Source organism: Mirounga angustirostris, unplaced genomic scaffold (genome assembly GCF_029215605.1).
Source record: "Mirounga angustirostris isolate CCGP_5_RB_7025 unplaced genomic scaffold, mMirAng1.0.hap1 SCAF_9, whole genome shotgun sequence".
In the NCBI taxonomy this organism is placed as follows: Eukaryota; Metazoa; Chordata; class Mammalia; order Carnivora; family Phocidae; genus Mirounga; species Mirounga angustirostris.
The window spans coordinates 106,555,596-106,569,184 of record NW_026991717.1 but is presented as its reverse complement, the minus strand read 5'-3'; the positions used below and the strand labels follow the sequence as shown (position 1 = coordinate 106,569,184).

Genomic DNA, 13,589 nt, shown 5'->3' with positions numbered 1-13,589 from the left:
GCCACAAGCACTCCTAAGAACATCAACAGTGCAAAATGCCTCCAATCCATAAAAGATTGAGACGACCAGCAACTAAGAACACTGTAAGATTTTCCCTTTCATGTTATATTAGCCTCATAATCTGACTGAAAAGTCAAATTGTATCACCATGATTCCAAAGCCTGCTGTTCTATGTTTTTTAAAAATTCATTCCATCTAGCCAAAGAGTGTTTCTAAAGTTCTATATGCCAGTGTGCTTGGAACACATTAATTCCATTAGCAGGCTATTTCAGGAAATAGTGAGCATATTTCTTGGAAACAAATACATGTGGCTAAAAAACAGCCTCAAAAAAAAAAAAAGTAGGTGAAAAACTGAAAACAAAGATGATTTTTAAATGTAATTAGAACTCTTTCCCATCACATATCAAAGGTGTCATAACTGCTTCTTGACTGAGAAGTTGGTGTTTTGGATTTGGGTCTTTAAACCAAAAAACCTATCTTGAGATGGCACTCTAAGGAGTCTATCTGCCTCTTAATCATAGGCAACTGCTAAATGAAGTGTATCTCTTTTCTCTGTTACATTACTATTGGCAACCAGATCCTCAGTAAGTGCCCAGAAATGTTTCCATGGTTACAAAAAGCATTCAGCATCCCTCTTGTTTTGGGCCAATTTAGCTTAAAATCTATTGTGGAGAAAAAATATGGCACATTAAGGAACATAAAATCAAGATACAACGTTATGAAAAGAATTCAAGGTTAAATGGGAAAAGCAGGCTTGACAAGGCTTTTTAAAAAATGCGTATAAATCACTGATTAAAATGCCGCCTTTTCCTAGTGTATCTCCAAATACATCTCTTTAATAGACTGCAAAGCAGCCATGTACTGCAGCTGCCATGATCCGTTAGTATAAAAGAAAAAATGAGCACATGATGATAATTTAAGACTGCTACCAAGCAGGTAGAATCCCCCCCAAAACAAGTGTTCAATAGTCATACAGCTAAGAATCCAGTCCCTTATCCTGGTTTCATAGGGTGCTCAGGCTAGGTAAATATTTTGAGAAAAGAGGAATAAGAGCTTTTGTTCATTGGTATGAGACATTGGAAGTAAATTAGTGGGCTATATCACATCAGGAAGAAAGACAAAGATGGAAGCTCCCTAGAGGCAACTTAGTAAAGCTCCCCCACCTATAAAGTCATGAGTGAATTAGGCCAAGGGGACTGTCTCATTCTAGATCTCTGCTGCATCCCCATTCCCACTGCCACCAACAGCCAGGACATTAAAAACATTTGTACATCTTCTGGAATATATTAAACAAATGGTATAAGCTTTTCAATAATCTGAAGGAGAGGCCCATGGCTTATACTTGTGTATACTTAACCATTCCCTATAGTGCTCTGTACATGGTAGACAGTCAATAAACATTTGATTAAGTGAGAACAGCCATCATACAAAACCTCTCATTTTAGAGAAATGTTTCTCCCCATATCAATCTATAGATACATGTCTCCCTTTACCATTTTCTGCTCTTATTTTCACTGTGAAATGGAGAGAAGTGGATGAGATTTAGTCATAATGCTGTTAAGGACTAATTGAAAGACTTACACTTCCAGGAAGATAGAATAGCTGTACTTTTCCCTATTCTTCCCCTAAGTACAACCAAAAATCCTATATGAAACAAAGGTAAGCAGACCAAAAGGTACAGAGAAGATGGCAGACTTGCCAGGAACCATGAAATTCAAGGAACAACATCGTGGTGAGTTTCCTGGGTTCTTTTGCCACACATATCCCAGAATGAAGCTGAAGAAACTGGCAACCCAGAAATTCCAACAAGCACAGACAACAAAGGCCCCAAGAAAAGCCTACTCTCTTTATGCAAAGAACCAGGGAAGGGGCAGCCTAGCAAAACAGAAAACTCTTAGACAATAAATGTTCTACTCTAAACAAACAGCACAGAAAAAAAACTGTCTCTTACCCTCATCCATGCCAGCAAAGTCCAAATGGGGAGCCTAGACTTCCATCCTCACCAAGATGTAATGAGGCACCCCAAGACCCCCACCAGAGAGTGCCAGAGAAGACAAAGGAGAGATCCAGGACTTTCAGTTTTGATAGCCAATAATGAGCATCCTCCACCACTGCAGTATCAGAACAGGCCATGTGAGGAGCCTGGACCCCGACCTGAAAGTATTGAGGCATTTCCACCCCTCCCAACTTGGGTGGTATCAGAGGAGCTCTAGCGGAGACAGAACTTTCACCATCACCTGACAGTAATAAGGCTACCCTCAACTCAGTATTAGTGGAAATCACATGGGAAGATAGAACTCCCATCCCAACCCAACATTAACGAGGACCACCCCTTCAAGAGTGAAGGAGGCCAAGAGAGAAACCTAGACTTCTGCCTCCATTGTAATAAGCCAATGGACTCTTGCTCTGTCAGAGCCCTGTCAAAGACTCTCTGAGATGCCTTTTTGATGACATTATTTTGTCATGAAAATAATGACAACTATTTCTCTCTATATATTCATGTTGTTTTAGACACTATTTCTTCTTATAAGTTACTACAATAGCTCCCTAACATACATTCTTTCTCCCAAATTAGCCTCCAAACTGATGCTAGAGTTATCCTAAAACAAGACTCCACTGGTGTCACTTATGATTATGATATTTTTGAGATTCCAACTACTTACAAAATAAAAGCTAAGTCCTTAATACAGAAAAACAAAGACCTTCCCAACTGCAACCTAAGATCTAGCCTCATTTTCCATCCCTGAAAATGTCAGACTTGTCCACATGTCTGTGTTCATGCCATTTCCTCCAAAAGAAATGCCTTTCTCCCTCCATTCACCATTAAATTCTGACTCATGCTCAGAGTTTGCAGTCCTATATCATCTGCTTTGTGGAACCTTTTGGGATCACCTCTGGCAAAATCATCTCAAGAGTTACCATGTAGTTAACTGTTGTAACTTTATACAAACTTTTTTTTATAGGACTTATTACATATAACTATCTTTTAGGAATTAAGGAACTCATTACAAAAAAACCAATATCTTCTTTGTACATTTATCTTCCAGCCCAAACATGCTGCCCAATTAATGAGAATGTCCAATTCAATTTTAAAGTACAGTGTTAAGTGTGTAAGATCTAAGTCCCGGCTTCCAGTTAGGATGTAGAACATTGGAAATAATGCTCCCACTCTTTAAACAACAACAACAACAATACAATTTAGGTATTTTGTAAAATGACACATTCTCTTAAATTCATCAGAGAGCTGAGATCATAATGTAACCAACAAATCCGAAGGCTAAAAAAAAAAAGAAAACTTCTTTCAAAGGGATAAAAAATTCAAGCATTTTCTTGCTAAAGGCAGTTGTTGGATTTTTACATAAGACAGTAAGAAGAATTAAGTTAATATTTTCAAGAAATTTCTAAAGGCCAAGTGTGGACCAGCACAAGAGTACAAAACCCAAAGGAGTCACAAATCCAAAGAAAATTGAAGCCCATTTAGAAGCTCTTCTCCACAAAATTCACCTAGTACTCACAAGAAAGACTGAGGGCCCAGCAGGGCAAGAGTGAAGAAAGTTTCTCTCATTGTATAGTCTGGAAGATGCCATAGGAAAGGTAAGAAGTCTCACTAAGATTCCTCTATTATATTCCCATTATGGAACAAAAGCTTTAAGCCACTTGGGGAAGGGCAGCAGATTTTGTCACCCCCCAGACTACAGATAAAGACATTAAGTGAGTGAATAAAACAAAACAAAAACTTCCACCTCTGGGGAAGGGGCAAAAGAAGTCTTGGGGTCATACCATTGGGGGAGGGCAGGATTATTGAGAAGACCCTAACCCTAAGACATAGGGACATAATACCTGCCTAAAACAGGCTGCTCCCTAACAGCACAAAACAGAAACTTAAAACACAACCACACCACATTAGCAAACACCAAGTAATAAATACAGAGCAGGTTCCTTCTGGGAAAGGGACAAAGCCTAAAAAGAGAGACCTTTCTGAGGCACAGACAAAAAGAGGAGACTCAAGTTGAAGATGGAGAAGATTTTGACAAAACTCTGTAGAAAACAAGCCCCTATCCCAAACACAATGTAATAATAGAAACTTTTGAAGCTTATACGGCACTGAGATTAACCAACAGCAAAGCCCAAACCCAGATCAAATTCTGATTAAATTGACTCAACTTTCTCCCAGCTTTAGAAAAGGCTAACCTATTTCCAGACAGAAATACTACTTACATTCCCTACCTATGATGTTTGATTTTGAATCAAAAATTACAAGACAAGCAACAAAAACAGAAAGGAAAAATACACTGTCAACAGACAAAGCAATCAAAAAAGCCAAACTCAGAGATGACTCAGATGTTGGAACGATCAGACAGGAAATTTAAAATAACTATAATTGGGCGCATGGGTGGCTCAGTTGGTTAAATGACTGCCTTCGGCTCACATCATGATTCTGGAGTCCCGTGGATTGAGTCCCACCTGACTCCCTGCTCAGCAGGGAGCCTGCTTCTCCCTTTGACCCTCCCACCACCTCGTGCTATCTCTCTCTCATCCTCTCTCTCAAATAAATAAATAAAATCTTTAAAAAAAAAACCCTAGAATTAATATTTTAAAAGCCATAATAGGAAAAGGGGGAAACATGCATAAACTCATACAGAATTTCAGCAAAGAAGACTGAAATTATTTTTTAAAAGTCAAATCAAAATGCTAGAAATAAAAAATATGGTAACAGAGATGAAGAATGTTTTCAGTGGACTTATCATCAGACCTGATACAAAGAAAATATTAGTAAACTTGAAGAATATATGACATTAGATTGTGCTACCTATACTGAAATATAAAAAGGTAAAAAAGAGTGAAGGAAAAAGAACACTCAAGAGCTATGGGATGATATCAAATGGTCTAATATTTGTATAACTGAGATAAGCAAAATAGAATGTATTAGAAGCAATATTTGAAGAGATGAAAGCCAAGAATTTTCCAGAAGTAATGAAACTCACTAAATCACAGACATAAAGTCAGAGAACACCAAGAAAAATGAATACCAGAACACACACACACACACGCACACACACACACACACCTAATACAGCTGCTGGAAACCACAGATAAACACAAAATCTTGAGGGTATCCAGTAGAAAAAAGACACATTACACGCAGAGGAACAAAAGAATTATAGCATACTTCTCATATGAGAACTATGCAAGCCATAAGACAGTGAAATGGCAACCTTAAAGTGCTGGGAAAAAAATAAGTGTCAACTCAGAATTCCATACCTTGCTGAAATAGATTCAAAAATAAATATTTTTCAGACAAACAACTAAGATAATTCAGTAGCAGCATATATGCACAAGCTAAAGAGCTTCAAACAGCATAAATGAGGTAAATATAAAATTCTTTTTTCCTTTATTTTAATTATTTAGAGAGAAAACCAACCATCTAAAGCAAAACAGCATCAATGTATTGAGTACTTATTACATGTATAAAAGTAAAATATATCACAATAAAACAAAGGACATGAAGGAGGAATTGGGAATACACTGTTGTAGCATCACCAAACTATGAGTAAAGCAGTAAAATATTATTTCAAGACAGACTGCCATTAAGGATATATATCGTAAATCCTAGGATGACCACTAAACATTTTTAAAAAGAGATATACATTTTTTTTAAAATTTTTAAAAAGAGATATAAATAATGAGCCCAGAGTAGAGGTGAAATGGAATCTTAAAAATATTCAATTCAAAAGAAGACATGAAAAAAATAGGATAAAAGAGACAAAGAATAGATGAAACAGATAAGAAATAATCTAATAAGATGACAGATTTTAGTTCAACAATATCAATAATTACATCAAATATAAAGTTAAGACCAATTAACAGTGAAAATTTGTCAGATTGGATTTTAAAAAAATAAAACCCAATTTTATGCCATGTACAAGAATCCCACTATAAATATAAAGACAAATTTAAAGTTAATGATTAGGGGCACCTTAGTGGCTCAGTCGGGTAAGCATCTGCCTTCAGCTCAGGTCATAATCTTGAGGTCCTGGGATGGAACCCCATGTCAGACTCCCTGCTCAGAGGGGAGCTGCTTCCTCCCTCTCCCTTTGCCGCTCCCCCACCATTTGTGCTCTCTCTCTCTCTCTCTCAAATAAATAAAATATTTTAAATTTTTTTTAAAAATAAAGTTAATAATAGAAAAGACTATATCATGCCAACACTAATCAAAAGAAAGCTGGAGTAGCCATACTAATATCAAAATAGACTTTAGGGATAAAAAAGGTATATAACACAATGAGCAAGAGGTCAATTCATCAAGGAGACACATACTTCTAAAATGTGTATGGAATTAACAATAGGGCTTCAAACTACATGAAGCAAAAACCAATAGAACTGGAAAAGAGAAATAATCAAATCCACAAGAAGAATTAGAGACTGCAATACTTTTCTCTCAGTAATCAACAGAACAAAATCAGTTGGCAAAATTAGTAGATAAAATAAGTACATAAAAAATCTGAAAAAATAGCCTCAAAAAACTTAAAGTAATTTGTAGAACACTGTGCCCAACAACAGCAAAATACAGTCTTTTTCAAGTACACAGGAAATATCCAAGTCAGAACATATTCAGAGTGATAAAACAAAACAATTAATTTTAAAAAACCAAAATTATATAAAATATGTGCTTAGACCATAACTGGATTAAACTAGAAATTGGTTACACAAAGTCGTCTAAAATATTCCTAATATTTGGAATGTAACTAACATACTTTTAAATAAACCATGCATCAAAGAGGGAGTCAAAGGGAAACTAGATGTTTTTAATAGAAAGACAACATAATAATTTCTGGTTGCAGATAAAAGTCAATGGTATTTTTATATACTAGCAAGCAGCAGTTTCAAATTGAAAGTTATAAAAGTACTATTTACAATAGAATCCAAAAAAAGGAAATACTTAGGTATAAATCTAACAAAATATGTATGAGACCTTTATGCTGGAAACTACAAAATAAAACACATAGACAAAATCCAAGTACTAAATAAAGCAATATACCATGTTCATGAATTGAAAAACAAGTTATTAACATGTCATTCTTTTTTTTAATTTTTATTAACATATAACATATTATTTGTTTCAGGGGTACAGGTCTGTGATTCATCAGTCTTGCACAATTCACAGCACTCACCATAGTACATACCCTCCCCAATGTCCATCACCCAGCCACCCCATCCCTCCCACCCCCCCCCACTCCAGCAACCCTCAGTTTGTTTCCTGAGATTAAGAGTCTCTTATGGTTTATCTCCCTCTCTGGTTTTGTCATTTCATTTTTCTCTCCCTTCCCTTATGATCCTCTGTCTTGTTTCCAAATTGATCTATGGATTCAACATAATTCCAATCAAATTCCCAGCATAATTTTTTTTATTTTTTTATTGTTATGTTAATCCCCATACATTACATCATTAGTTTTAGATGTAGTGTTCCATGATTCATTGTTTGTGCATAACACCCAGTGCTCCATGCAGAACGTGCCCTCTTTAATACCCATCACCAGGCTAACCCATCCTCCCCCCCTTCCCCTCTGGAACCCTCAGTTTGTTTCTCAGAGTCCATCATCTCTCATAGTTCGTCTACCCCTCCAATTTCCCCCCCTTCATTCCTCCCCTCCTGCTATCTTCTTCTTTTTTTTTTCTTAACATATATTACATTATTTGTTTCATAGGTACAGATCTGAGATTCAACAGTCTTGCACAATTCACAGCGCTCACCAGAGCACATACCCTCCCCAGTGTTATCACCCAGTCAGCCCATCCCTCCCACCCTACCCCCCACTCCAGCAACCCTCAGTTTGCTTCCTGAGATTAAGAATTCCTCACATCAGTGAGGTCATATGATACATGTCTTTCTCTGATTGACTTATTTCGCTCAGCATAATACCTTCCAATTCCATCCACGTCATTGCAAATGGCAAGATCTCATTCCTTCCCAGCATAATTTTTTAATCAAAAGCTTATTCCAAAAATTATATGGAAAAGCAAATAAACTAGAATAGTCAAACAATTTTTTTAATAATAAAGTTGGAGGGCTCACACTACCTGATTTCAAGACCTATTATACAGCTATAGGAATCAAGACAGTGTGATACTGGAGAAAGAACACAAATGTAGATTAATGGGAAAATAAAGAGTCTAGCAATAGACACACATATATAGATAATATATTTCTGACAAAGATACCAAAGCACATAATGAAGAAAGGGTAGTCATTTCTACAAATGAGGTAAGAATGATTAAACATCTATATTGAGGGTGGAAGGGAAACACCTCCATCCATACCTTATATCATATAAAAAATCACCTCAAAATGGATCAAAATGGATAGCCCTAAATGTAAAACCCATAACTCTAAAATTTCTAGAATAAAACAAGAAAAAATCTTTGTGACTCCAGGCTACATGAATATTTCTTAAATATAACAAAAGCACAATTCATTTTAAAAAATTGATGAGTCAGGTCTCATGTAATTAAGAAACCCTGTTTTTTGAGGGACACTGTTAAAAGAATAAAAAGTCAAGCCACAAAACTGGAAGAAAATATTTGTAAATCATAGACCAATAGAAAAGACCACAGAAAAGTAACTCATACTCAGAATATAAACATAACTTTCAAATCTCAAAATTGAAAAAGCAATTCAATAAAAGTGGACAAAAGATTTGAAGACTTTACTAAAGAAGCTACACAGATGATAGGTAACTACATGAAAAGATGCTCAATGCCATTAGTTATTAGGGAAATGCAAATTAAAATAAAAATGATATGTTAAAACCTAGGAAAGGCCTGAGATTTTATCTTACTTGCACAGCAACAAGTTAGCCTGCTACTGTTTTATGGTTGTTGGCAGAAGATGCAAGACTTCTCGTCAGAGACAAAGGACAGTTTATTCCAGCGCAACATACAACATGAACACCACATTCACGTCAGTCCCCCACTGTCCAAGTACTATAGGGGCGATGCAGAGACAGGCGCAGATAGATGCTGTGCATGCAGTGGGTTTATGTCACAGCCAAGGAACACCAACCTTGCAAAATCTCTATCATTTGCAGGCAAATCTGCCTAAGCTTCACCCTGAAGAGAGACATTATCTTTATTAGACTGAGAAGCAAACAAATCTTCTCTCTACTCTGAAGAGAGACACTATCTCTATCTTCCAAGGTTCTTTGTCATACAAACATCCTTGAAAAGATAGTCCAAAATAAAAGGCTGTTTGTAGCTTTGCTCATAGGACATGCAAAAATGCAAAAGACCAATGGAGAGTTATCTCCCAACATGAGCTATCACTACATACCTATGAGAATGGCTAAAAAAAAGGGTTTTTTTTATAATAACATTACTGCAAAGTGCTGGTGAGGATATCAGTGACTAGAAATCTCATGTATTACTTTGGGGAATGCAAAATGGTACTTCAGAAAACAGTAGAATTTTTTTTATAAAATTGAACCTATACTTCCCATATGACCCAACAATCCCACTCCTAGGTATTTACCTAGTTGAAGTGAAAACTTACATTTGCACCAAAGCCTGTTTTGCAAATGTTTATAGCAGCTTTATTTACATTGCTAAAAACTGGAAACAACCCAAATATTCCTCAACTGATGAATGGATCAACAAACTATGGTGCATTCATGCAATGGAATACTACTCAGCAATTTAAAAAAAAACAAACAAAAAACAGTGAACTACTGAAACACACAGCAACATGGATGGATCTTAAATACATTACTGTAAGTGCATTATAAAAGAAGTCAGACTCAAAAGGCTACCATCTGCATATTTCCATTTATAAAGCATTCTGGAAAAGACAAAATGATAGAAAATATACCAGCAATTGGAGGAGCTGGAAGTAGAGAAGAGAAATGAGTACAAAGGGAATTGCAGGAATTTTTTGAGGTGATGGAACTGTTTATACCTTGATTATGGCAGTGGTTACAAGACTGTGTGTTAAAACTCACAGAACTGTATGCTAACAAGAATGAATTTTGCCATCTGTAAATTATACCTTGAAAAGGGGGAGAAAAAAAAGAGAAAGAATATGTATAAACTCTAGAATCAGACTCCCTGAGCTGTGCCTCTTTCTAAATATGGATCTTGCATATATTCTCAAACATTCTAAGCATCAGTCTTCTTAACTGTGAAGTGAGAAGGATAATATCTGCCTCTTAGAGTTGTTAGCTTTCTTTGTTGCTGTTCTATCATTAATTATTATTTGGTGTCCTGTTATATACCTAACATTGTGCTTGATGTTAAGGATACAAAAATTAATCTATGGTGTGGCCCCTGCCTTCCAAGAGGCTACAATCTAGTGAATAAACATCCCCGAATAAACAAATGAACACAATTGTTTTACTGCCATTAGATTACAACAACTTAAAAAATTTTAAAAACCCAATGTTAAGCAACTATTAAACCAAATTCATGTTAATAACTTTAAATGTAGTTCAACTTTAGAAAGATTTTTTTAAATAATAATAGAAATTTCAAGTCAAATCTAAGAAATCCTATTGGTTGCCCAGATATTTCTAGAAATATCTCCACAGATAATTTTTAAAGACTTGAAATTGAATTTATTTATAAGCTTATCAGATTCAGAAAGAATATCAGCCTACCCTGTTTTTACCAATTTATTTTAGCATTTCAACATTAAATAAGAGTATCAAAAAAGTACTATAAAAAGAAAAATGAAATCATGCTTCCTCATTTTCTAAGGCTTCATGTATCTGGATAAAATGTTTCCCTAAAAAGATAAAGCTAAGAGGAATTACTGAAAATGGATGAAGACGCTGTGAAGTATTCTAGAAAATTCTGCTCCCTCCAAAAAGAAAAGAATTAATGACTTCAACTTTATGTCACATAAAAGATCCAATAATCTTGGTGAGAGATGCATTACAGCCACATGTCACATACACACACCCAACACCTTTCTTGGCCTATCAGCCACCTCTGTCGCCTCAACCAAGTGGAATGTCCTTAGTTCAGGCTTGAGCATTAGAATCCTGAAAAATTCATGCCAAGACATAATACAGCTACTTTTAGAGAGTTAATTACATTTCACTATATTCAAGGTATCTGACAGGATAAAGCTCTAAAGACAGTTTGTTTTAAATGTGTCCTTTCCACTCAAGGCTTAAAGAAAATCAAGCTATTCTTATTTCAAAGATTTCCTATCTACTGTCATCTCATATCACGTCTCAGTGAAACACTGTGAAAAGTGTTCTTGGAGTGTTATCAACTAAAAATTTTGCAACAAGTATGGCTTTTTGCACAGGATTTCACACTGAATAATATAGTAACATCTAGAGATTCCTAACCTAGTGAAAAAAAAGAAAACATTTTAAAAGATATTTTAAAAAGCATGACATATGCACAAGGGCTTCTCAAACAGAACCTACAGACGTGTTTTCACCATTTTACTTGCTCTGAACAATTGTTCTGAAATATGGAGGCCACAAATACGGATCTCCCGAAGTTTTATATGTTGAAAATATTCCTGAGTACATCTCTCAATAAGAAGCCAGCATGTGGAAAGGTACAGGAGAGGAAAAAATAAACTTCATATGATAACTAAAGTAAAAAAAATATAATTAGGAGATATGTCCCTTGGAAGAACCCAGAGAAAATGATCACTGGCTACCTTACCTTGCTTTTTTCCATTAACATTTTCTAAAATACCAGAGAGCTGGCTGTGTTGAAGGTCACTCCTTTGCTTTTCAAGGTGGTGTTCTTTCTCAGCAATAGAAGAAAGCACATGTGGTGGCTTTTGGTCATCAAGGGTCTGATTGGGCCACTGGGACATTATGGAACATGAGTCCTTTGCATGTTGGCTAAGTCTGGGGCTCGAACTTTGGGCAGAGTCCTGCAAATCCCTATCACAACAGGAGAAATGATCCACTTCAAGAAACAAGGGATTTGCATCCTCTTGACGCCAATCATTGCCTTGTTCTTCATCTTCAAAGTAAGTTTCCTGAATCTGAATATCATCTAAGTCCTGGTCTAGCTTTTCACTCAATTTAGAGTCTTGTTTGCTTAAGTTAACCAGCGAAGCAGATAGCGTATCTCCTGCTTGCTGGAGAGCTTCATAAACCCGAGATATCCAGGAAGAGAGAGGCTGGAAGAAGTTCTGAGCATCCTGAAATGCCATGGCCAAAACCATAGCCAGCTATCTGATGTCTACAAGTCCACTTGTTCAGCTTCTTCAGTACTCTGGACTTAATGTGAACTACAGAATAAGCATGATGACAAATTAAATTGGAGGTCCCTTAATGGCTGTGAATAGTTCGCTCTCAAAACTTCTCAGCTGAAACAGAGGAAAGAAATACTTACACCTATTACAGTAACAACTCAGTAACAACTCAGATCTATTATCAGATACCTATAATCAATGTCAAACAACATTCAGGGACAAAAAGAGATCATCACTGAAATCTGAAAGTAGCTAAATAAAAATTACTGTGAAAGTCTAAATGTAGATTACTTCAATGCCTATTCACCTGCTCAGGCATGTGCAAAACTTCCATCGGCAGTAATGGGCTCTATTCATGTGGACTGAGAGAAGTCTATCCCCATAGACCATACTTAACAGTGTGAAAAGGATAAATGAATCTTCATTAAGAAGCAGTTGGATATGACATTTCAAAATACAAGAAAGGTTGGATGCTTCATCTACAAACCTGCAAATCCCAGCGAGCAGGCTAATAACCATCTCTGCTTCATGACACAAAAGATTTATCCTTTCAAAGGAAATGTGTGCCTGGAATTAAAAAGCTTTTAACAGATCTTAAAGTAAGATTTTATATTTTTATGCAATTTCTACAAATCATATCTATTCTTGGGGACCAAAGAACCACTGAAAAACAGAGCGGCAAGTGGAGTATGCAGCTTACTGGAGAATTGAATCTAGCATCTTGTTGCCTTTGTTTGTGTTCTAACTTCCCGAAGACAACCCTCCACAACCCAGAAGACTCCTGAGAGACCCTCCTGCCCCCAAGATTCACAACCTGAAGGAGGCAGCTATAGGACATTGACAGAGCAACAGGGCACAAAGATTGTAGAGCTGAACATCTATACTTTTATACATATACATGCATACAAACATTACACATATATACATTTGCATGTGTATTGTGTGTGTGTGTGTGTGTGTATATATATATATATATAATATATATCTTATTGCCCTTACAATGCTCATCAACAGCTCAGGATAAATGCTATAAATGACCACAGAGCCTAAATTCACTCCTTGCACTTAATTACCCCATCCCTTTATTGCAATAGCTTCCTTCTGAGTCAGTCTACCAACACTCCTATATGTTTTAGCCTTCTTGTCCTCCAGCTACTGCAATTGATAGGATTGCCTACATTTTCCTGAAAATGTCTTCTTAGCTTTCTGGGGGGGGGGGGCCTTTTGTAATAGCCATTCATATATACATTGATTCATCAGTAAACAAATATTGATAAGTACCTATTAAGTGCTGGGCACAATGCCAAGTGTGAGGTAACCCTGAGGTCTGTCCCCACGGTGCCCATATTCCAATTAAAGGGAAACTGAG

The 13,589-nt window shown here is 36.2% G+C and overlaps 1 protein-coding gene across 1 annotated transcript in view; it reads right to left on the bottom strand.

The window, feature by feature from the left end:
* SYT16 (synaptotagmin 16) overlaps nt 1–12,190 on the bottom strand; it is a 95,630-nt gene extending 83,440 nt beyond the window's left edge. Inside the window, exon 1 of the mRNA XM_045901989.2 lies at nt 11,677–12,190. Within this exon, the coding sequence (XP_045757945.1) occupies nt 11,677–12,190 (514 nt within the window). The remainder of the gene's footprint in view (nt 1–11,676) is intronic.
* Nucleotides 12,191–13,589: the final 1,399 nt, after the last annotated feature.